General features: G+C 43.8%; 1 protein-coding gene across 3 annotated transcripts in view; it reads left to right on the forward strand.

Moving 5' to 3' along the window:
* NKAIN1 (sodium/potassium transporting ATPase interacting 1) overlaps positions 1–26,473 on the forward strand; it is a gene marked incomplete at its 3' end in the record, with an annotated part of 64,498 nt that overhangs the window by 18,419 nt on the left and 19,606 nt on the right. For all 3 annotated transcript variants that reach the window (XR_013841440.1, XM_079986448.1, XM_079986449.1), the window contains exons 2-3: positions 20,696–20,833; positions 22,521–22,601. Coding sequence is in view for 2 of the 3 variants with exons in the window: in XM_079986448.1 (XP_079842574.1) it covers positions 20,696–20,833; positions 22,521–22,601 (219 nt within the window). The remainder of the gene's footprint in view (positions 1–20,695; positions 20,834–22,520; positions 22,602–26,473) is intronic.

The raw sequence follows: 26,473 nt of genomic DNA on the forward strand, positions 1-26,473 counted from the left end.
GGTTACTGGAGCCATGTAGAAATTCTGGTTAGATTGCCTCTTTCTGATAACCCAAAATCTGCTCAACTCAGTTGAGCGTTCATTTTATAGTGTAGGTTCATTTTCCAATATCTTAATTCACTTGATCACATTTCTCTATTAAAAAAGCATAGGCCCCACACCTAGGGATGGGAGAGAAATTTGCTTCAGTTCTTAATTAGGGACGTGGGTGGCGCTGTGGGTAAAACCTCAATGCCTAGGACTTGCCGATCGTATGGTCGGCGGTTCGAATCCCCGCGGCGGGGTGAGCTCCCGTCTTTCGGTCTCAGCTCCTGTCCACCTAGCAGTTTGAAAACACCCCTAAGTGCAAGTAGATAAATAGGTACCGCTTTATAGCGGGAAGGTAAACGGTTTTTCCGTGTGCTGCGCTAGTGCCGGCTCGCCAGAGCAGCTTTGTCACACTGGCCACGTGATCCGGAAGTGTCTCCGGACAGCGCTGGCCCCTGGCCTCTTAAGTGAGATGGGCGCACAACCCTGGAGTCAGACACGACTGGCGCGTACGGGCAGGGGTACCTAGCAAATGAACCAAATATTTGCGCTTACTTGAATTTTGCGACACCATTCTCCAGCCAAAAAATGTGTTAAAAAAATGGATATGCTAAGTTATAAAATTTGCGTATAAATGCATATATTAGTGAAGGAAACATGCAGAAATGTGTTAACTTTGGAGAACTTGCTTTGCAAAAAGTGAGCATCTTTTGCAAAACTGAATGCAAAAAATGTGTATATTAGAAGAAATTTGAACTAAAATGCTGAAGAATTTTCATGAGGACTTTTAAGGACTATTCATTAGCTGTCCTTTAAAAGTCACACTTCTCTGAAGTTTACAGTGCAGTTCTCCAGCCAAGTAATGTGTTCCAAAATGTATATAGTAGGGTAAAGTGTTCATACAAAGGAATATAAACATGCTTACTGGGAGACGTTCAGACTAAAACATTAATTATATTTCATGAAGACTTCATTTTTTTAAAAGTGATGTGCAAATGTTCCGGCCAGACTGCTCAGATCTACAGAATTGGCAGTTTTGCAAGTGCCACGTAATGATCCTTCCACACTTGCAAGAAGTTGATCCTTTAGAGTGGCACCACCAACACTTTGAAAAAACTTGCCCATCAATATTGGGCTGGCATCCTACCCAGGTGTGTTAATTTGTATATGTGATTTTAGCAAGTATCAGTGTTATGAGGTTACTGGTTTTGTTTGATGTTTTTAAAATGTTTCTCATATACACTGTGTGCGTGTATTAGGTATTTTTCATGAATATATTAGACCGTCTACTGTAAACAGCTTAGAGGTCTTGTTCTAGTAAGCGTTATTTATACACACACACACACACACAGTTGTACCTTGGTTGACAAATGACTTATGAGTCGAGTGTTTTGGCTCCTGAACACCCCAAATCCGGAAGTGAGTGTTCCACTTTTCGAACTGCAGCCAATCGGAAGCCACACCTTGGTTTCTGAAAATTTTCGAAGTCGAACAGACTTCCGGAATGGATTCTGTTCTGCTTCCAAGGTACAACTGTGTGTGTGTGTGTGTGTGTGTGTGTGTGTGTGTGTGTACAAGAAGGGGGAGATGCAAAACCAAGAGGAAGCCTATATTGACAGATTCACCCATCAGTAGTTCCAGTAACACAATAACTTCTTCTGTGATAGCTGATGCCATACCCCCATCCAGGTACACACACACACACACCCCAGCCCACACATCAAAGGAAGCTCAGTATTTTGTGGTCATTCAGCATGCTCAATATTCATTCAGCTGCTCTCTCTCTTTTTTCTTTTCTTTTTTTGAGGGGGGGGGGGCAGAAGAGGAACCTCTAAGCATGCTCTCATTTCTGAGTAGCTCCATTCTGGCTGCATAGCTAATATCAGCACCTCTCTTCACTAATAGCGGGAGTTATTGTTGATCATAACTCTCACCTTAGGGGAGCAATAAATCAATGGGAACTGTTGCTGTGCAAATGTATCAATGACAACTCTGTTAAAAGTTCTGTTCCACCAGATTAAAGGCCTTTTGGGCATGCAAAAGTAATAAGATAGCTGAATTATCTTCAGCTTGGTTGTATTAACAACTCTTATCACATCAGAGAGCGTTTTTTTGTTTTTTAAAAATAAATAAATAACAAACCAGCAATATTTTCTTGAGATGGATTTTTCTGATGCACAAGGTTACATGTAAAATTTGTATTATAACCTGCATCATTTTGTACAGATAATTATCATCCCAGTCTTTTCACTTTAGGTATAGCATTTAATTTCTCTCTCTCTCTGTCTCTCTCTGACATCCCCGTAATTTATCTGCCTTATTCCCAAGAAAAGCTGTTTTGCAAAGTTCTGCTCTACTGCATGCACATTAAGATCATCTCATTTCTACCTTACCAGCTGCAACTGTCTATACTCTTTCTCAGAGCAATTTAAATTAATGATCTCTTTTTCCTTCAAACAATGATAATTTATTCCAGTCTTACTTGCTCTCACTATCTCCCCCTCCCCATCTGTAGTCAAAGAAATCTTGTATCTGATCCCTCACCTAGGGTTGGCATGCCAATTGTGGGACTATTCATGCATTCTCAGTGGACTGGTCATTTGACCGCCTACTTCTGGTGCGGGGAACCTCAGGTTCAGGAGCCAAATGTGGCCTTGCAGACCTCAGGACTCTATACACAAGCCATGCCCCTTGCTGGATCTGCTCCATAATCCAAATATTTTTGCCTGGTTGGAATGTGTCATTGAGCTCCAACCATGCTTCTTGCTTGTCTGAATGGAGGATTTGGGAGGACTGTGTGAGTATGCATAGAACCTGGTCAGTGCTAGAAACTCAGATATATACCATATTTTTTGCTCCATAAGACACACTTTTTTCTTCCTAAAAAGTAAGGGGAAATGTCTGTGCGTCTTATGGAGCGAATGCGTGGTCCCTGGAGCCGAATTGCCCAGGGACAAAAAGCAGATCATGATTTTTTTTTTTTTTTTGAAAGAGGGAAGTGGGTGTTGAAACAAAGCCACTGATCGTTTGCTGATCGGGGAGAGAGATAAGGGATGCTAGAGATAAAGGAGGCTGCCTGGGAGGGAGGAGGTAAAGACAGCAAACTTGCAAGGGGGGGACAGACGGACAGGAAGACTAAAGCAATAAGGAGAGAAATTAGAAGAAAAGGAGGAGCAAAAAACTGCTCCGGCTAAGGAAAAGACACTAAGGCAAACAAGAGGGAAGGGAGTGTTGAAAGGAAACAGCTGATTGGTGGGATCGGAAGAGAGATAAGGGAGGCTAACGGAGGCTGTCTGGGAGGGGGGGAGGTAAAAGCCCATGGATCCTCAGGATTTTTACATTGGGCCACCCAAATTCACCATCAGATCACATAGCATGTCCATGGCTACAGCCTGCACCAAAAAAATCACGCATCCACTGTTGCGTGGGGCTGCAATGGTGCAAAAATGTGGTTACAAAGCATGGATCCACATGGATCATCAGGATTTTTGCATTGGATCACCCCAAATTCACCATCAGATCACATGTCTGTGGCCACAGCACGAACCACAAAAATCATACATCCACTGTTTTGTTCAGAATATTTTTGTTCTTGTTTTCCTCCTTTAAAAACTAGGTGCGTCTTATGGTCAGGTGCGTCTTATGGAACAAAAAAATACGCTGATCTAATCGCCAAATAGCACCTTAAACCTAGGCTGCAGTCACCACAATGGAATGCCTAGGTGCTGTTCCTGCCCTGCCCAAATTGGATTTGTTCTGGCTGTTGTTCATTCCCTTTTTATACCACTGTATATTTTAAAGAACAAATCTAAAAGCACATTAAAACATCAGATAAAACAATCCAGAATAAAACTAACGCAAGCTTCAAGGGAAATATTTCAGATCCTTCCCAAAGGGACATTTTGCTTTCCCCAGTCGCCATCCTGGCGTCCAGAGATCTCCACGTGGTTGCTAATAATAATAATAATAATAATAATAATAATAATAATAATAACAATAATAATAATAATAATAATAACAACAACAATAACAACAACAACAACAACAATAATAATTTTATTATATTTTATTTCACCACCCACTTTTGCCTCTGTCGCCACCCCCCAACTGAGAAGGTTGCTCAGAAGAGAATGTTGCCCTTGAGCTGAAAAGGGTTTTCCACCTCTGGCCTGCTGTGCCACATATTCCATGAAACCAAGAAAGCCCCTGTGTATGGGGCAGCTTATGTTTTTAATGTCATTGTCATATCATTTGTTAGCAAGTGGAAGAGCAAGGGCTGTCTGCCTCTTTGTCCTGTAGCTGTCAGGGATAAACCCAGAAACAGTTTATTAGTCATTTATTACATTTTATGTCTCACTCTCCACAAAGTGGCATACGTGGTTCTTCCCCACCCCCAGTATTTTATCTTCTTTTTTTTAACAATTTTTATTAACCGGCCAATCAAATCAAATCAAATCAAATCACATCACATAAATTCCGAATTACAAAGCCGAATTTTAAATTTTGTTGAGGGAACCCATATTTCAAGATCCGAAGGGGGATTCTGATCATCTTCTTGCCACTGCGTTAATGTCCAAATCAGTCCAAACAAAGTTCATAATTCTATCCAGTCTTATCTTGCTGTTTCCACATCACATCTTGTTCATATATTTTCTCTTTTTTCTTTATGATCTCTTCTGATAGTCTCCTTAAGCCGATAAACTCCAATAATAATCCTGTGTGAATTTTCCCGTTCTTCCAATCCTCAAATCGAGGTGGTTTCCATATATCATCGCCTTCATAGATAACAGCGCTCTTTCCATCATTAATTACAGAACTGTCGTTCTTAAGTCCCACTGAGGAGTTTCACCCACAATATATTTCTCTATTTCTCCTCTCAGACTTAAGTCCTCTGACAGAACTTCCCAATATGGCGACGGAATTTTTAACTGCGTCATTCCAAAGCCCTTATACACTCCACGCTCTTCTTAAAACATGCTTTGGTTCGAAAGTTTATCTCCACACAGCCTTAAATCCACAGCTTAAGTCCTTAAAATGACATTTCTGACTTGTGAGGGGCGGGATTCTTGTTTAATCACATAAGGGAAAGAAAGAAAAGGTTTTTTCCCCTCCCCCATCAGTCCCTTTGCCATACCGAGTCTTGGTGTATCTTCTCATGATTTATACTTGTTCCTCCGACTCGTCTTGTTTTATCAGAGATCTCTTCTGTTAGCAGTCTTTACTCCTCCTTCTTCCTTGAAACATGTGCATTCGCTTCATCCAAATTGTTTCTTTTGAAGTTCTTGCAGCTAGTGGTGCGGATCAGAGACGGCGTCCAGGAGCGCCGAAATCCCACAGGAGGGCATTGTGCCTAGTGCCCCCATCCCCACAAATTCGGGGGTGGTATAGGGCACAGCAGGCAAGGGCAGTCCCCCACCACAATCCTGGGGGGGGGAGGGAAGCTATTTACTCCCATCACAGCCTCCAATTTACCTCGTGTGGGTCGGAGAGATGTTATTGTCAGCCATCTTCTGATGCGCCCCTAGTGGTTCCTCCCAGTATTTTATCTTCTAAGCAACCCTGTGAAGCATTAAACCTGGGAGGCCAATGTTCAAATCTCCACTCGGCCCCAAAGCTTAGCCTTGGGCCAGCCAGTGTTTCTCAATCTCACTTACCTCACATGGTTGTTGTGTGGATAAACTTGGATGGTGCATGTATACTTCCTTGAGCTCCTTAGGAGGAAATAAATGCAATAAATAAGCAAGACAAAACATTTGACTGGTCAACTGAGCAAATCTCTCTCTCTCTCTCTCTCTCTCTCTCTCTCTCTCTCTCTTAACCCATTAACCTCTGACAGGCATTTAGTAAGTATCTGCATTACTGAAATATGAACATCCTGGATTAAATTTACATCAAGGAAAGAGCCACTCTCATCCACTCTCACTTATAATTTCTGCAAACCTTTCCTCCGGAACAGCATCTGGAGTGTTTTGTGAGCCAGGATTGTAAATTAGACTTGTAGGCCGGAATCCAAAGAGCTACTTCTGGGCTCCCCTAAAAGGATTTGTACATGCCCAGTGGGATTTAAAACTTCATGTCTTTAAGTAGCAAATACCCATAATGGGTGAAGAAATGGCTTTTGATGTTCCTCATTGCAGGGCTGACCCACCCACCCTGAGGCAAGTTGAGGTAACTGCCTCAGGCGGCAGGATCCACTGGGGCAGCAGACCCCAATGCCAGTCTCTCCCTTCCCCCTGGTTCCTGATCTTCCCTCACCTTTTCTTCCCTGTAAGCGGGATGCAATTTTCAAATCTACCTTGGGTCCAAAATGTCTTGGGCCAGCCCTGCCTCTTCATTTCAAAAAAGCAGTGGTTTTAGGCAGTGGTTTCTCTCAGGCCTACATGGATATGCTGAGGACTGAACATAGGTTCCTCTGTATGCAGAGCAGTGGCTTGCCACTCAGTAATAGTCCTTCTGAAAGTCCTGGTGTCAGGTGTAAGGCAAGTGGGCGCGACTTGCCTGAAACAACCTCTCGGGCCAAATGGTGAGGACCAAATGTCGCCTGAGAGCTGGAGCTTACCCACCCTTCCTGTACTAGATTTGATGTGCTTTTATATGTGACATTGTTTCATATATGTTTTACTGTATTGTGAAATCTGAGGAACCAATTTGTAGGAATCAATTCAAAAATTAGTACAGTCGTATCTTGGTTCTCGAACAGAATGCATTCTGGGAGTCCGTTTGACTCCTGGAACCATTTAAAAACCAAAGCACAGCTTCTGATTGGCTGCAGGAGCATCCTGCAGCCAATCAGAAGCAGCGCCAGGCATTTGGCTTCCAAAAATCGTTTGAAAACCGGAACACTCACTTCCAGGTTTTGATCGTTCGGGAGTCGATTTGTTTGGGAGCCAAGGCATTCGGCTTCCAAGGTGCCACTATAATAATAATAATTAATGGAATAAAATTTCAAATAATCGCTGTCAGTAGCGGAAGACACACTTGTTTATTTTGGCCTTTGAAAACTGATCCTGGTTTCCTCCCTGTATTGTGTTGTATGGATTGTTGATTTTGGCATTATGGATGGGGTGGGAAATTTTTACTGCTTTAGTTGTGTCCTTTATATGTTGTAACTCACCCTTGGATCTTGGACTGAAGGGCAAGTAAGAAGTACTACTACTGCTAACAAATGCTATGAATGCTGTGAGAACCCCATTTATGCCAATGATTGAGTCCTTTTTGGACAGCAAGAACTTGTGGTTGAGAAAAGAAAAGCAGCTCATGGAGGCATTCAGGGTCTTGTGAGCAATTGCCAAAATTGAAGGGCAAACGAAAACCAGAGGCGGCCCAAACAGACAGGTGGATTTTCTGTAGGAATCCACTGCATGGAGCTCGGGGGGGGGGAGGGGGGAGAGAAGCATTGAGATTGAAATTTCTCCTGCAGATTTCTCTCCCTACCCCCATCACTCATCTTGATAACCTCGCCTGAACAGCAACAAACACACCAGAAGCTTACCAGTGTGTGTGCATGTCTATCCAGAGAAGGGCAAATATTGTCCACATTTAACAGCTTTCCCTTCTCTCTCTCTCCCCCCACAACCAGCTTCTAAAACAAGCTTAGATAGTTGTGAGCTGAGATAAACACATCCCTTTAGCCCGCACTTGCCTCCAGCATTGTCCAATGAGCCGTGCAAAAGCTGATCTTCAGTGTGACGGGCCAAACAGCAAAGCTTTTCATCTTCCCAAGACTTGTGAGGTGGGAATGCATGTCACGGGGCTCTGCTTACTCAGAGATGCTCCGATGGGTCCTAATGGTATCGGGTGTCTCCAGATGTATCAGTAAATAGTGGGAGGGATTCAAGTTTATACTAGGCAATTTAGATTTGTGCAGTTAAGGTGGATCAAATTGCTTCTTTTTTTTTAAAGTCCACTTTAAAAGCAGACAGACTTTTTCTGCAGTTAGGAAAGTGACAGGGAAATGCTTTGAAACAGGTGGGATAACTAATGGGAAAATGTATAAATACCTTGCAGGCAAGTAAGAATGAATGCTCATTGTTATATAACCTCCCCGCTAACAAATTAGAACAAATGCTCACTAAAGAACGTGCTGAAGATCCCATGTTTGTGTGCTGAAGGTCCCAAGTTCAATCCCAGGCATCTCCAGGTGGGGCTGGGAGAGAATATTGTCTGAAATCCTGTAGAGCCACTGCTAATTGGTGTAGACCAGAAGTCTTCAATCAGTTGTTTGGGACACACAAGCGGGTAGCAAAGCTACAGCAGGTGGGTTACAACGCAGTTTTTGCTGCCATCGTGGATTCCAGCTAAAGCTGATTAGACCAAAGGAGAAGAACTACATGTGATGTCTGGGTTATGACGTGTTCTGGTGAAACACTAATTTTATCATTTTCCTTGAGTGCTACAATATGGCATTTAAAAAAATAAAATGCTTATTTCTGGCCAACCACATGCCCCATGTTCCTGTATCGATGCCTCACTAAAGGCATAGCTCTGCATGTAGCAAGGGCATTTTCTAGTCTATTTCTATGGCTTTAAAGACTTCTTCCAGAAGGCAAAACCACCGGTTTCCAGTGGCTTTTCACCCGGTCTGCTAAGTGTATAACTGCTCCTTTTGGTTTAGTAGTAACGCCTAAGGTACACTACTCTGTGAATTGCCATTTTAGGATTAACAGTGTGCCTTATTAGCATTATTACCATACTTTTCAGTGTATAAGACCGTACTTTTCGGTGTATAAGACAAGGCTGTTTTCTTTTAAAATTATGTTAAAAATTGGGGGTTGTCTTACACATGGATAGTGCATGGGGGGGAGGCGTGGGATTGGTTGCTGTTGCAAGCCGGAGATTGTCAGTGGCTATTGGGCATGTTATTGGGACTGATGTTGATTGGCTGTCACTGCGGCAATTGGGCGGGCGATTGGCGTCTTCTGTCGGCGAGGGGACATATGATAGGTGGCTTTTCCGATGCGTGCCATCTCCCCTAAAAAAAAGCTGAACAACTCTGTGTCCCACCCCCCAAAAGCTCAACAACTCTGGGCAATCTCCCGCCATTTTCTAAATTTGGAGTCCCCCAAAATAGGGGGCATCTTATACACAGAAAAATACAGTAAGTATAAACTGAAATGAAAAATGTGAAAAGGGAGTCCTATTTTGTAGATTGTGAGTCAGAGGTGCATCTTGAGAATGGACCAGTTTGAGACCACTGGCATAGACACTAAGCTGCATGCACAAGTGGTCTGACTCAATGCCAGACATCTTCCTATGTTCTTAAGGACAGATATGGGCAGACCTCACCAAAGTTTTGTGGAAGAAAAGCACACACACACACACACACACACACACACACACACCATCTTACTTCAGAGGGAAGGAGGGAGGGCTGGATCAGTAAGAATCTCCCTGTGCAAATACAAACCGAATATCTTTCAGCAGGCTGCAGCAGCTAATTATATTTAATTCAAAGAGGCGAACAAAAGGCAGTGGAGAGGGCACGGATCCTCTGCAGACGCGGCTGGGGCAGGGGGAGCCGGGAGCCCTTTGATCATTATACTTGGAGTGTGTAGGCTGCAGCCCACTTCTCCGAGCACACAAAGGGCTTTTGTCTGCATGTCGATGTCAAGTGTGTGTGTGTGTACACACGCTTGCTGGTACCACGGGTCACTATCGTCAGGCACAGTGAAGGGATGGTGGCAGTGGACAACTTCCCAAACAGGAATTCCCTGCCACCCCCACCCCCAGGGCTTTATTTTTTCCACAGAATGTGTCCCCCCGCCAACACACACACATTTCATTTATTTCCACAACAGTTAATTGATGTTTCTCCCCCCCCCCAAAAAAAAAACTTCTTTAATGGTTTTTATTGTATGGGTTTATGTTCCTACTAGTGGGAAAAAAAAACCTGCTCTGACAAATCTTTTATGACATGGTCGTATACAAATATCTTTACGAATAAATCGATAGGAACAAGGTGGGTATAGGATTGAGGCTTATGACTGTAGTCACACCATTCATTTAAAGCACTTAAAGTACTACCATACTTTTCCGTGTATAAGACAAGGTTTTCTTTATTTAGAAAAAAGGTAAAAAAAATGGGGTCATCTTATACACGGGATAGTACATAGGGGGGACGTGTGATTGGCTGCTGCCATGAGCCGGAGATTGTCAAGTGGCTATTGGGCATGTTATTGGTGGCTGCATCAAGGGCTGGTGTTGACTGGCTGTTGCTGCGGTAATTTGATGGGTGATTGGCTGCATTTGCCAACGAGTGGCCAGATGATAAGCGGCTATTGCAATGCATGCTAGTGGCAGTGCAGGTCATGTGGGTTCTGAGCGAATTTCTGCATTCCCCCCTAAAAAAGCTCAACAACTCCGGGCAATCTCCCCCCATTTTCTTAATTTGGAGTCCCCAAAAATAGAGGGCATCTTATACATGGGGGAGTGTTATACACAGAAAAATATGGTACTTTAAACAGTCGTGGCTTCCTCCAAAGAATTCTGGGAGCTGTAGTTGTTACGGGTGCTGAGAGCTGTTAGGAGACCTCTATTCCCCTCACAAAACTACAGTTCCCAGAGTTCCTTGTGAAGAGGGATTGATTGCTAATGCACTCTTAAGAGTTGTGGCGCTGTGAGGAGACAAGGGGTCTCCCAATAACTCTCTTAAACTACAGCTCCCAGAATTCTTTGATGTAAATCGTGAGTGTTTAAAGTCGTATCATAGTGCTTTAAATATATAGTGTGGAGGTGGCCTTAGAAGAGGAACACATTTTCTCTCACACAGCATAGAATATCTCTTCTGATGTGGTGCCTGTTACCAGTAATAGTAGTAGTAGTTGTTTTTAAATATATATTATAGGTTGTAATATTTAAAGCATGTGGTTAAAAAAAAAATCCTCACCTTCGTTGACAAGATTAATTGGAGCATAAATTTTAATTGCCTTAATCAAGTAATTGGTTTTTAACTTCACCATAGCCAACTGTTGTGGGAAGTGCTGTAGGATTGCTGAGGCGAGAGTGGGAGGTATGCCAACCCAGCATAGGCTGTGGCGCAGCACAAAATGGCTGCTGTGTGTGTGTGTGTGACATACCACAAAATGGCTACCACATGGCAGAACCACAAAATGATGTGGGCTTGCTTTAGGGGCACGTGTTCAATGTGGGAGAGGCTGAACCAGTGCAGATGGGAGCTAAGAAGAACATTCAGTCTCTTGTGCACCATGGATTTCTGAGGGGATATCAAAAGAAACTGTTTGCTTGCACCATAGGTGCTGGTAGGCACACTGATGCTATGTTGGCAGCCCTTGCACAACTCCCATTGGCCATGCTGGCTGGGGCTGATAGGAGTTTTAATCCAACACTGGAGAGCCACAGGTGCCCTGTCCCTGAGCAAAGGGTCACAGGTAGCAGGGCTCAGAAAGTCCTTGGAGATCTACTTGCCCATCGTGAATAGATAAAAATGGACCTCAGTGTATAGCATAGCTTCATATGTTCAACTTGAGGCCTCAAGGTGAAAGAGGGGAGCATCCTTGCTGCTTGCTTGTCTTAATGCATTAATGCATTAATGCATGAGCACATTAGTATTCATGCATGAATAAACGTCACCTGCAAGTTAAGGGAAGCTTAATTGTCAGCGGCTTAAGTGCAGTTACTAAAGAAAGTGATAATCAGGAAATATAGACATCTTAATTTAAATCAAATTAAGCAATCTGTTTGCGTCTTCTGGGAGGGTCTTTCCGGCATAAGGCAGTGTGACTTCCACTCATGACCATTTAGTACAATATTATAAATGCTGACTGGCCGCAAGCTCCATACCCTCCCAACATTTCTCACATGAAAACAAGGACGTCCTATTCCATAATAACAATAATGACAATAGTAATTAATTTATTTATACCCCGCCTATCTGACTGGATTGCCGCAGCCACTCTAGGTGGCTTCAGGCTCAGGAGTCGCAGAAGCTCACCAGGGTTTTCCCAGTCTTACCTGGAGATGCCAGGTATTGAACCAGGGACCTTCTGAATGCAAAACAGGAGCTTCACCTCTCTTCTCTTGCATGATGCGGTCAAGAGCCAGGGCAGGAGCAGAGCGCTCGTGCTTGCTTAAAGCATAGTTTATATTAAAAGATCGTTTAACGCCATGTACGAACCAGCTGTATGACACCCCGTTGCAAAAATGATAGTGCAAATAAAAACAATTAACTGGTAATCGCCCTGCGGAAACAGAGGGATTATTATCAGTAGCCAGCATAGATTTATTAAGAACAAATCATGCCAGACAAACCTAATTTCCTGCTTTGAGAAAACTGGTTTGCAGCATGTGTACAAGCGTGGACTCTCCCTTTGCTTGGTTGACAATGAAGCCCCCAGCCATTTACTTGTGTCATAATAAAAGCAATATCCAAAGTATTTTTGCATCAACATCATATATTTAGCTGGGGCATTGACTAACAGGGACTCAAAAGAGTGGTGAAGGGTGAGCATGTTTTGCCTGCTCTCCTCCTATTTTCTTCGGGGTGTCACAGAGAGGTTTTGCCAAAAGCAGAATTCTGGTCAGTTTCACTCCCTCAATTCTTTCTGGAGGTTCCTGAACATCACCTCCTCTATAAAGGCTGACAAAGGGAAGCCTATATCAGCCAGATTAGAACATCGAACTGTTACTCTTTGTTTATTTCCAAGTGCTCAGTTAAAACAGTTCCCAGTGTGGGTCACAATGTATTAAAAATATGCAAAGGGGCATCTGAATATTGTGATGTACATTCAGAGTTTCACAGAATGCACAACAGTGGCATCTAGCGTACTGAATGAAGTGATCATATGCAGATGTAATAAATGCATTTACAAAACATTAGTGAAAAGTGGTAAAGCTGAGAGAGTTCACGTCAGTGTGAAAGTAGAATTATAAAACTGATTTGCTCATCCCTAGCAGCAACCCCAGATTGTGAAGTTAGATAAACTCAAAGAAGCCAAACCGAGACAATTAATGAATATCAGTCCCAGCCTCCTGTCATAAGATCTGACGATCTTTGTTTCGGGCTCAGCTTTCATCATCTTACCAACCTGTAGACCTCCAGATGGCCTGGACCAGCCTTTCTCAACCTGTGGGTCCCCAGATGTTGTTGAACTACAACTCCCATCACCCCTAGCTAGCAAGGCCAGAGCTCAGGGATGATGGGTGTTGTAGTCCAACAACATTTTGGGACCCACAGGTTGAGGCCCTGGACTATGATTCCCATCAGCCCCCACCAGCACGTCCAATGGTCAGGGGTGATAGCAGTTGTAGTCCAAAACATCTGGAGGGCACCAGGTTGGGGAAGGCTGCTTTAGAACTGGAACCAAGACTGCAACACTGATGTTTCAGGAAGAAAGCAATGTATCAGCACAGGAATGGTAAGGTAAAGGTAAAGGTAAAGGTACCCCTGCCCGTACGGGCCAGTCTTGACAGACTCTGGGGTTGTGCGCCCATCTCACTTAAGAGGCCAGGGGCCAGCGCTGTCCGGAGACACTTCCGGGTCACGTGGCCAGCGTGACATCGCTGCTCTGGCCAGAGCCAGAGCCAGAGCCAGAGCCAGAGCCGCACACGGAAACGCCGTTTACCTTCCCGCTGGTAAGTGGTCCCTATTTATCTACTTGCACCCAGAGGTGCTTTCGAACTGCTAGGTTGGCAGGCACTGGGACCGAGCAGCGGGAGCGCACCCCGCCGCAGGGATTCGAACCGCCAACCTTTCGATCGGCAAGCCCTAGGCACTGAGGCTTTAACCCACAGCGCCACCTGCGTCCCAGGAATGGTAACGCACTTCAAATCATATCATTTTGCTCAACAGCCTCATGTATACACTGAACAGGACTGGGTAAGCCTGTTCCAGCACTTATTAGTAAACTTCCTTCCTGTTAGATTGCTGGGGCTCCGGCGAGGCAGTTTGAGGGTTAATGCCACCCCTGTTGAGCAGAGTTTTTGGAGGCTGAGACTGCACATGGCATCTCTTTGGTGGCTCCAGAAGGTTTGTTGCTTTGGAAATGTCAGTTCCAGTGCAGTTTAATTAAATGAAATCCCCCACCGAGCCCAAGGCATATGGCAAATGAAATAGCACAGCTCAAGGATAATAGTCCATTGGGGTGCAATTAATCTCAAGGTTGCTCTGGTGCTGAGCAGTAGCGATAGCATGGACATGGAATAACAAATGGACTTGGAGTTTTAGACAAAGTGGTTGGTTGACTGTATTGCAGCATCAAGGGCTTTGACTGGCAGAAGCTTAGGGTTTCAGACAGGCATCTTTTTCAGCTATCCCTGGGCATGGCAGGAACTGGGCCTTGTACAGTTTAGCATGCAAAACATGAGCTGCTGCTCTTCCATCAAAGGCCTATGTATGCCTGTTATGCAATGGCAGGCTTATGACTTGAGAATCACACAGGTTAGGTAAACTGTAGAGCAGTACCAGGGAGTCAACATGCTGTTGGGCTGCAACTCCCATAATTCCTAATCATTGGCCATGTTGGCTGGGCTGCTGGGAGTTGAAGTCCAGCAACATCTGGAGGGCAAACACTAGGTTCCTTAACCCTATAGTAGAGATGTCCGCATCTTCTTTCTCCACTGCTCATCTGTAATAGCATTGTTCTCGGAGTACTCTCATAAATACAAGAGCAGAGTCCTGCAATTTGAGGGTTCCCTTCATCTGACAGGAGGCCTTTTTCAATTAGGAGAAGGGAATCTTTGTGTCCAACCCATAATGTAGAAAGTCACTGGATCACAATTTTTTCCCCAGTGGGCTCCATTCATGTATGTTGCTTCCAGTCTTCAAACACTGAGAACTGGTGTGATGGGAAATCAAATTATGCAAATGCATTGGCAAAGCATCCCAGCAGTGAACAACTGTTTTAAAAGTCCCTTGGTTTCTGTTTCTGTAGTTTACAACTATCCCCCGTTCCCACTGCCAATACTATGTTATCTCAGGACTCTGCTAATTATTGTTTATATGGCCATTTTGTACAGTTGTAAGCAGAAACTGACGCTGGTTTGTTGCAGTAATGGCTTTGATCTAGCAGAAGACTTATGTACACACATAAACACACACATACACACACACCTTAACTTCAGAGCTTATTGCATTCTTTCAATCTGTGGTTTGAGCTGAGCTTCTGCCTGCCCGGGCAACTCATTAGACAGGTGTAGAAGCCACTGTATCGCACACTCACTCAGATCTGTCTTGACCTTCCATCTTCATACTGGTACCAATGATTTACACCAAGCAGAACTGCTAAGCTTCTCCTCTCTGGAGCATTTAGCAATAAGCTGTCAACTTGCAGGGACCTGAAATGCCTTCAAAGCACAGAAACTAGCTAACTGCTAGTTTATGAAATTGTGAATTACGAAGTTGTAAGCTCCAGGTCTATTTCAACATCCTTAAACAATGAGAGGCAGAATTCAGGCCTTGCAGGTTTTGCTCCCCCCACCCTAGAATTTCAAGTTCTATCAACCAAAGCCAGCTGCACAATAGTTGCTTGAGGGATGAGAGAGAATGAAAGAAGGATGAAAGAATTACAGAATTGCGTCTATGAGAGCTCATGTTCAACACAGGAGTTAGTTTTCAGTCCCATAACCAAGCTTATAGTTCTCTTTTACAGAAATCCACTCCTGTTTTTCCCCTCCATGTTTTTTTCAGCAGGTTAATTTAGGAAAAAGGGTGGAAGCTTTTTATCATTGGTGCTGTTTAACAACAAGCTCTTGACTATGTACTGCAAACTACACAGAGCTGTACCAGGAAATTCTGATCCACTTTCTACTCGCTCCTGTCCTAAAGGCTGTATTAAGCTTGTCCCAGTGTGTGGTCTAAAGGACAATGACACAGCCACCTTGCTGAAGCTAAGCAGGTCTGGTCAACACCTCATTGGGAACCCCACAGACATCCACTATGGGAAAAAGGCAAGATGTAAACATTGATAGACTAAGGCCACAGTCATATCATACATTTAAAGCACTATGATGCCACATTTAAAAAATCATGACTTCCCCTAAAGAATTCTGGAAGCTGTAGTTTGTTCAGAGTGTTGAGGGTTGGGAGGCCCCTATTCGCTCCCCAGAGTTACAATTCCCAGGGCGGTTTAGCAATCAATCCCTGTTTCCAGGGAACTCTGGGAATTGTAGCTCTGTGAAGGGAATATGGGTCTCCTAACAGTTTTTAGCACCCTTAACAAACTACAGGTCCCAGGATTCTTTGGGGGAAGCTACAACTGCTCAAAGTGGTATCAGAGTGCTTTAAAATGCATGGAGTAATTATGGCTCAACTGAGCAATGATTCTTCCAAAGACAAACAATGTAACCAAGTAGATCAGATTCGTTTATTTGTATCTAGTTATCAGACCATTGGTAAATGAAAGTTTGTAACAGGATGATGCTGACACAAGGTGAAATCTGTGGATCATCAACAGTGAGTCCTAATGCAAGCCCACTGGTAGAAAGCTGTGTATCAAAGGAAGTCTGCAGTCAGGAACTAGAATCTGTGGACAATTGAACTGTTTGACGAAGCTTTGAACTGCAGGAGACAGCTTCTCAGGCCCAATCTACTGCCGTCTCGGCCAGGGTCATGGATGCTTTTCAGTAGTGGGCAACAGTGCCATTTTTTAAGGGGAGCTAAGTTCAGCTCCCATCCTTGGAGACTGGCCGCCATCTTAAGTTACTCAACGTGTAATGCCCCGGCCCACAGAACTTTGAAATGTATTGATTTTATAGTTCCATTGTCCAGGTAGGACTATACCTGACCTGGTTGGGAAGCGGGCAGAACAAACACTATGGCGAGGGCCTCCTGAAGTCTAGTGCTGGCCTTGTCTGGCATGCACCTTGACCTTACCTTTCTGTTTTCCCCTTTGGTGCTGACTTAGCTCTTCATTCCTGACTCTGGGCTCAGCCCTGACACAGGCAGTCGATGTGAAATCTGGAAGGCAGATAGCAGATACATTGCTCTCTAGTGGCAGCCTAGACTTTAGAAAGGATAAGTGACCTGGCTGCTGTTATCAGACAAACGTAAGTGACCTGGCTGCTGTTATCAGACAAATGTAGCGCTTGGCCATATCCAGCAATGGTGCAAAGGACTTCTGTGGGCTCCTATCCTATCTACTCCAGGATGCCCCCCCCACTACACCATCAAAATCATGTCTGGAGGATTTGGGGACTCTCTGGAGCAGTTTGGGGGGTTGCACAGGGAGGAGAGGAAACGGAAGTCCCATTGTGCCAGCAGAACCCAGTTGGCACTGCAGTGGATGCAACCCTTAATTTTCTGTATGTTACTAGTTCTTCTGATACTTTTTAAAATTATTGCTCATAAATAGAAAGGGGATCCTTGGGTCCCTGTCATCGGTTCATCACAGCCCGCTGCATTAAGCCACTTTGACAACCAGAATCTTCCATGTACCCTCCCTCCCTCCCCTCTAACCCAACCATCCTCTGGAGAGCAGCTTGACAAGTGGCCATAAATCACTGGTGCAGGCGGCTTCACCTTCCAGATTAGGCTAATTAGGTTCTTAATGGCCCTATTGAACACAGACCTCCATGCCAGATGCCCCCACCCTCTCCACAGCCATTCGGAGCTTTTGGAATAAAACTCTATAATGTAATTTTCAACTTGCTTTTCCTTGTATGATGGGAGCAGATACAACTCACAGACCTGCAATGGTCCCCAGCTTAGGAAATAGACAGTTTTGTCTCTGCCATCATAAAATAGTATAGAGTTGGTGCATTGACTAGATCAGTGTTTCCCAACCTTGGGCCTCCAGCTGTTTTTGAACTACAATTCCCATCATCCCTGACCACTGGTCTTGCTAGCTAGGGATGATGGGAGTTGTAGGCCAAAAACATCTGGAGGCCCAAGGTTGGGAAACACTGGACTAGATCACAGGTTTTTTTTTTTTTTAAAATAAAATATATTATTGTACCTAGGGTTGCCAAGTCAGGAAACCTGAGATTTCAGGACCCAAACCTGAGACCTGGGTTGACCTCTGGTGACTTGTTTTGCCTGAAGCATCTCTTCCCTGGTGGACCTCAAAAACATCTTGCTTGTGTTGGAGGCCTTGCTCATGGTTGTCCCACCTTCTCAAGTGAAGCTGGTGGCAACCTTTCAGTCCCAGCACCTTGTCTTTGAAAACCCTCCCTTTTGTCCATCTGTCAGGCTTCTTTTCTGTTGCTTTTCTTTTCTTTTCCTTGTAGCTCAAGGTGGCCTTGCATATTTCTCCCCCTCCACCTTTTATCCTCACAACAATCCTGTGAGATGGGTTAGGCTGAGGGACACTGGCTGGTCCCAGTGAGCTACCAGGCTGAATTGGGGATTCTGGCTTTTAAATAGGGTTTGGTGTGTGATACTGAACTAGACGCGGGTAGCGCTGTGGGTTAAACTACAGAGCCTAGGGCTTGCCGATCAGAAGGTTGGCGGTTCGAATCCCCACGACGGGGTGAGTTCCCGTTGCTCGGTCCCTGCTCCTGCCAACCTAGCAGTTTGAAAGCATGTCAAAGTGCAAGTAGATAAATAGGCACCGCTCTGGCGGGAAGGTAAACGGCATTTCCGTGCGCTGCTCTGGCTCGCCATTCAATTAAGAAGCAGGGTAGGTTGTAGAGGCAGTGCAATGTGATACATTTTGGGTTTTGACGTATTCATCTTTTATGGATAATAAAGGTCAGCCCTATAGTTCTTCCTTTGTAATGTTCTTCCTCTGTAATGAAGGACTAGAGAATTGGACTTCAGTTATTTATCTAATTACATTTGTGATTCACTTTTCATAAGATATCTCAGAGTGATATCACAATAAAAGGATTACAGTAAAAACAATAGCATAATTTCATGTATAAAGATGATATCATATACAACTAAAAGCAATTTCGTAAGTGAAAACAATTCCATAAGTGAAAACACTTCCAGAAGTAAATAATTTCAAATCCTGTGCAGATGCAACCTGTTCTATCTTATTCAGTAAGACTGATAATTTGTGAAAATGTTCAGTGGAGCAAGTTAACTAAATAAATATTGAACCTGTGCTATCATCTGCTTTGAACTAACTTGCCATGCCGTCTTTGGAAGAAGTGAGTACAGTGGTACCTCGGGTTAAGAACTTAATTCATTCCGGAGGTCCGTTCTTTTTTTTTTTTTAATAATATTTATTAAATTTTAACAAAAAAGAGTTACAAAACAACAAAACATAAAAAAATACAAAAATACAAAAACCAAAATTCAACATACAAAGACAAAATAAAAAATAAAAATCCCTCTTTTATAATATCTTACATTCATTTACTTATTTTCGTGACTTCCTCACACCTCCCTTTTTTGTATTCCATTTAAAAATTTGTTCAGCAAATTCATACCCTCTTAGTTTACCCTTAATTGTTTATCCTCACATATTTTAACTTCAAATTTTCATCTAATATCAATCCATTCTTGCATATTCTTATTTTGCCTTATTACTAGAACCGCTTCGTTTCATTCCAACGTCATTAACATTCAATAATTTTACAGTGTTTCTGTAGATAGATTTTAAATTTCTTCCAATCTTCTTCCACCGACTCTTCTCCCTGGTCTCGGATTCTGCCGGTCATTTCAGCCAATTCCATATAGTCCATTACTTGCATCTGCCCGGAGGTCCGTTCTTAACCTGAAACTGTTCTGAGGTACCACTTTAGCTAATGGGGCCTCCCACTGCCATTGCACTGCTGCCGTGCAATTTCTGTTCGCATCCTGAAGCAAAGTTCTTAACCCAAGGTACTATTTCTGGGTTAGCGGAGTCTGTAACCTGAAGCATCTGTAACCCAAGGTACCACTGTACAGTGGTACCTCAGGTTTACATACGCTTCAGGTTACATACGCTTCAGGTTACAGACTCCGCTAACCCAGAAATGGTACCTCAGGTTAAGAACTTTGCTTCAGAATGAGAACAGAAATTGTGCTCCGGTGGCGTGGCAGCAGCAGGAAGCCCCATTAGCTAAAGTGGTGCTTCAGGTTAAGAACAGTTTCAGGTTAAGAACGGACCTCCGGAATGAATTAAGTACTTAACACGAGGTACCACTGTATTATGTTGCGTGACATTTGGTCCTGACCACACCCCTTCAGTACACATCATTGCTGCATCACACTGTTGACTCATGTTAAGCCTATGGTCTACTAAGACCCCGAGATTCTTTTCACATGTACTACTGGCAAGACAGGTGTCCCTCATCTTATATTTTTGCAGCTGCGTCTTCCTCCCTAAGTGCAGAACCTTACATTTGTCATGGCTGAAATTCATTTGGCCATATCCCCTGTTGCTTTCTGAAGCCGTTTGCTAAGGTGGGGGGGGGGGTCCACAAGAGATACAAAGCATTAGCTCCCTGTTTCCTTCCCTTCCTCCCCATGTAATTGGAGTGCTTCCCTCATCTTTTGATCTTGCTTACCCTTTTATATCTCATCTGTGCTCACACCTCTCTTCATACCGTGATTATTCCTAATGAATCCTCTTGCGCTGTGATGTATTTGCTCGACACTGGCCAATGAATCACTCCAACATCTCTGTCTGTAACTAATAGTCTGTGGGATTTCTCATTAATTATGTGCCTGTAACTTTGCTACTTTTTTTGGTGTGTGTATGTGGTAGGGGCATGTTCTGAGAGATGCCGCAGAATGAGTAAGTCTCTGCTCTGTCCTCACCCTTCCCCTCTCCCTCTCTTACAGATCGCAGCCCTGGAGAGGCAAATATTCGACTTTCTGGGTTACCAGTGGGTGCCCATCCTGGCTAATTTTTTACACATCATGGCTGTCATCCTGGGCGTCTTTGGCACCATTCAGTACAGATCTAAATACCTCATACTGGTAAGTACAATGGATAGCCAGGAATAGCCATTTTGGTGCTCCTCCCCCCGATGTTGTTTGGACTTCCAACAGCCCCAGCAACAAGGATGGGGAATATGTGGCGCTCCAGGTGTTACATACATTTTATGAAATAAATATATAATCTCCTGACTGCAAAAAAAAAGAAAAAAGCAACAATCTCAGAGTGGTTTGGACTCCAGTTCCCACCAGACCAGAAAGTGGAGGAATCAAAAGTTGGGGTTGCAGTTTTCACTATTCAAGCTGAAGTACCGTATTTTTCGCTCTATAAGATGCACCAGACCATAAGACGCACCTATTTTTTGTAGGAGGAAAACAAGAAAAAAAATATTCTGAATCCCAGAAGCCAGAACAGCAAGAGGGATCGCTGCGCAGCGAAAGCAGCGATCCCTCTTGCTGTTCTGGCTTCTGGGATAGCTGTGCTGCCTGCATTCGCTCCATAAGACACACACACATTTCCCCTTACTTTTTAGGAGGGGAAAAGTGTGCCTTATAGAGTGAAAAATACGGTAAATCCTTGCAGATTTGTCCTTAGGGGGTGCTATCTCCCCATGATCTATGCTGAGGACAGCCATACAAATGTGTTTCTCCTCGCCAGAGAAAGTCTCACCGAGTTTTGGTTCCAAGTACCAATGGATCCTGAGGGAAGGAATTGGGTAAATATTTAAACTTGCCAATAGCCGCTTCATGAGAAAAATAATCTGTGTGGGGATTTGAAGAGGAGAAAGGTCATTGGATCTTACGACACAAGGCTGGGGCAGATATTCATTAACGGATGAAGTCTGGCTTGCTTGAGCTTATTCAGGTTCACAATCTTCGGTTGCTACAACCCTGTGAGGTAGGCTAGGGTGAGAGGCAGTGAATGTCCGAGGATCACCCACTGAGCTTCGTAGCTGAGTGGGGATTAGAACCCCAGTCTCCCAGGACTCAGTTCAACACTCTAACCCTTGGGTAGGCAACCTAAGGCCCGGGGGCCAGATCCGGCCCAATCGCCTTCTAAATCTGGCCCATGGACGGTCTGGGAATCAGCATGTTTTTACATGAGTAGAATGTGTCCTTTTATTTAAAATGCAACTCTGGGTTATTTGTGGAGCATAGGAATTCATTTATTTCACACACACACCCAAAATATAGTCTGGCCCCCCACAAGGTCTGAGGGATAGTGGACTGACCCCTTGCTGAAAAAGTTTGCTGACTCCTGCTATAACCCATGAGTAGGCAACGTAAGGCCCGGGGGCCAGATCCGACCCAATCGCCTTCTAAATCCAGCCCGCAGATGGTTTGGGAATCAGCGTGTTTTTTTACATGAGTAGAATGTGTCCTTTTATTTAAAATGCATCTCTGGGTTATTTGTGGGGCCTGCCTGGTGTTTTTACATGAGCAGAATTTGTCCTTTTATTTAAAATGCATCTCTGGGTTATTTGTGGGGCATAGGAATTCGTTCTCCCCCCCCCCAAAAAAATAGTCCTGCCCCCCACAAGGTCTGAGGGACAGTGGACCGGCCCCCTGCTGAAAAAGTTTGCTGACCCCTGCTCTAACCACTACGCCACAGTGGCTCCCCCTGAAGAAACAAAAACAAACTCCAGACTGATGGAGAGCCAGAGCATGTCTTTAGAGCAGCTCACCCCACAGTATATTGTTAACTGTCGCTCTGCCCCTTTCTCTCCAGTATGCAGTGTGGCTCGTGCTTTGGGTTGGATGGAATGCATTCATCATCTGCTTTTACCTGGAAGTAGGACACCTTTCACAGGTAATTACCTCTGTAATCATACCGAGTGCACGCCCTTCTCGAACCACTGATCCGCCTGACAACCCAAGGCTTTTCCATCCATCATTTTTGCGCTGCGATTGCTCAGTCAAATAGAGATGGGAGTTCAGGAGGTGGCTTGCGTGTCAGGAAAGTGCCATGGCCATTTGGGGGAAATTCATTCCTCCTCTCGCTGGTGCTGATGTTGCCGAGCAGAATCGACTCGTCAGGCCGACGGGGAAATCCAAAACATTGCCGTGCAGTATAAATCGAGGGGTTTGGCAGTTTCTTTCTTATATTTTTGGAACGTGTGCGCCTTCCTCCCCAAGGAGATTGGTTAAATCCCCAATCTAAAATACTCATGCTGTTCTTTTTAAAAAATAATAATAATAATTTTTATTGGTTTTTACATTTTTCTCAGAATCATATCGTAACAAGTAATAACAAAATAAATTCCCCACTCCCCCTGCATGACTCCCCTCAACTTCCCCTTCTGGCTTTTCCTCCCCCATATAAACTTGTCCTGCTTGCAATACTGTGCTTCAATATTATATTCTTTAAATTAAATATTGTTATATAATTCTCATTTTAACTTCATCTTTATAGCTTCTATATTTATTTTGTTAGTTGTAAGTGTTTATTCAAAACCTACTAGTGAGTCCATTTCTTTACATTGGTTCCGTAAATACAACATAAATAGTTCCCAGTCTTTTTTAAAATCTCTATTGTCCTTGTCTACTCATGCTGTTCTACTAGGAAGGCAGAAAGGGACTGAACGGCTGACTTTCCACTTTTGTTTAGCAAATTACTCCGTGTCTAGGGGAAAGCTGAGAAGGTTTGCAAGGGAATGAGAATGCTAGTGGGTGGAAGGGAGGAAAAATCTGGCGGGACCTTAGTGCTGTGGATCAATACCTGTTTATTCAACTAATTCAACTAAGTTTTCTTCAGAGTAGACGCAAGTAAATTATGAAATTAATGGACCTAAAATAGTTATGCTTATTCATTTAAATAGGTCTACTCTGAGTAAAACTTAGTTTAATACCATGGATTAATTTTAGGGTCCAGTCCAAACCCCCAGCGTGTCACACTGGAAGTTGGGTGTGGATGGGGCAGCGATATTTTCTGTATTATTACATTTTCATCCCACCTTTCCTCCAAGGAGCTCAAGATGGTATATACCAGGCACAGGCAAACTTGGCCCTCCAGATGTTTTGGGACTACAACTCCCATCATCCCTAGCTATCAGGATCAGTGGTCAGGGATGATGGGAGTTGTAGTCCCAAAAACATCTGGAGGGCCGAGTTTGCCTATGCCTGGTGTACATAGCCCTCCTCATTGTATCCTCACAACAGCCCTCAAGGTAGTTTAGGCTGAGAGTGAGTAACTGGCCCAAGGTTACCCTATGAGCTTCTTGACTGAGTGGGGATTTAAACCCTGGTCTCCCAGGTCCTAATCCAATACTAATCTGTTCCACACTGTTCCACGTAAGACATACTGTGCATGTAGCCACTCCAGAGTCACATAATAAGAGGATATAGGATGGTTTCCTGATCAATCTTTAGAAGCCCTTCCGAGTATCTTCCTTGAGGGGATCAATGCATTTGTTACTGAGCAGATGGCAAAATATCTAAATGTTGTTGTGCGTTTTAGATCTTTAGCAGAATCACACAGTCAGTTGCATCTGCCCTACTTAATGCTAGCAAAAGGAAGTCATTTTCAACAGGGTTGATGTTTTGTGGAGTGGCAGACATCACTCCTCAGTGCTTGTAAACACGTTAAAGTGCTACACAGAAAGGCATTTGGCCAGAATGGCAGCTTAAACTGTTGGAATATGTTCCAGTTACAGATAGGTAGCCGTGTTGGTCTGCCATAGTCAAAACAAAAAAAATTCCTTCCAATGAAGAAGTGTGCATGCACACGAAAGCTCATACCAAGAACTGACTTAGTTGGTCTTTAAGGTGCTATTGAAGGAATTTTTTTTGTTTTGACTATGGCAGACCAACACGGCTACCTATCTGTAGAAGAAGTGTGCATGCACACGAAAGCTCATACCAAGAACTGACTTAGTTGGTCTTTAAGGTGCTATTGGAAGGAATTTTTTTTGTTGGAATATGCGCAGCTTGCAGATCTAACCTATAGAATAAGAGAACAAGAAGAACATTCATTTAAAGAAGATTGGAAAATGTTTATTGAATATATGGGGGGAAATTGTGTACACTTGAAAATGTTGGCAGCATTAAGATAAATTCAACAGTGTAAATAAGTTTTGATGGAAGTAACAATGGAATACTGAATGGTTTAGTTTATATAAAATATGCAGGGATCTATGATATGCAAAATGAACCATGGAAAGAGAAGAAGGGAAGTCATTGATATATTAAGGTTGTTTAAATAAATATTCTAAATTGTAAAACAGAAAATTTGATAAAAATTATATATAAAAGGGGGGGGGGAGAGACAATTGGCCCCCAGTCAACAAAAGAGCATAGGAATCTATCTTAAACCAAGTGAGTACATTGGTCAATCTAGCTCAGAATTGCCTGCACCGACCAACAGATAATATCCAGGATTTTGGACTGGCTACATTTCCAATCCTACCTGGAGATCCTGGGGACTGAACCTGATGCTGAACCCAGAAGCAGTTCTCTTTGTGGTGGGGGACAGAAACACTATACTATCTTCTCAGACTGTGGGCAGCTGTTGCTTACAAGGAGGAAGAGGTGGCAGAGAGGCTGTGCGGTGCAAAAGCGCTAGCAGGATTGGAGTGGCGGCTGGTTGCAGCTGATGGGAGTTGTCATTCCAAACTTCTGGAAGGCACAAAGTTGGGGAAGGCAGACTTAAGGTCTTAAAAATGTGGATCTGTGTATAGTTCTGGTTGCCTCGCCTTAAAAGGACATTGTAGAGTTGGAAAAGGTTCGGAAAAGGGGAACCAAAATCATTAAGAGGAGGGAGAGACTCCCCTATGAAAAAAGGCTGCAATGTTGGGGACTTTTTAGTTTAGACTTGCAGGGATGCCCAATCTTTTTTCAAAGAGGGCCAGATTTGATGAAGTGAACATGCATGAGGGCCGACCAAGGTTGTTGAGCTTTTTTTATCCCAGGACATATACTACCATGGGGGCCGGATTAAATCGACTAGGCCCCCGAAATGGACTTTGGACATGCCTGGTTTAGAGAAAAGGTGACACAATAGAAGCTAATAAAATTTGGCATGGCACAGGGAGGGAAAATTCCTCCCTCTTTCAGAAGACCAGAACTTGTGGACACCCATTGAAGCTGAATGTCAGAAGTTTCAGGACATATAAAAGAAAATACTTCTTCATGCAATGCATAGTTAAACTATGGAACTCCTTGCCACAGGAGGCAGGGATGGCCACCAACTTGAATGGCTTTAAAAGAAGATAGGACAAATTCATGGAGGAGAGGGCTATTAGCCATGATGGCTGAGCTCTGCCTCAAGAGCTGGAGGCAGCAGTGACTTGGGAGGCTACACTGGAACACTTTTGATTATCATGTGCCCAGGAACATCTTACTTCTGAGAGTCCCTGGACCCTCCAGACCAGTGTATTCTGCACCACGCCACTGACGTAATAATAGTGCATTAGCGATGGATTTATACTGGACCATCAAGACATAGTTGTGCTGTGGTGCTTCCCCAGTGTTACTGCATTGCTGCCATCTGCAGGGGGCACTTTTTGCGCTAGAGTGCAAGAAAAGTGGGGCAACTCACCACTGCCACTGAAACAAATAGAGAAAATAGAGAAAGATGGAAAGGAATTGCTGAAACAATTAACAGAAGTGGAATACAAAAAGGGAGGTGAGAGGAGGTCGATGAAACAAGGGAATGGAAGATAAGGTATTGAAATGGTATGCTGT

The sequence above is a fragment of the Podarcis cretensis genome (genome assembly GCF_951804945.1).
Source record: "Podarcis cretensis genome assembly, chromosome: 8".
Taxonomy (NCBI): domain Eukaryota; kingdom Metazoa; phylum Chordata; class Lepidosauria; order Squamata; family Lacertidae; genus Podarcis; species Podarcis cretensis.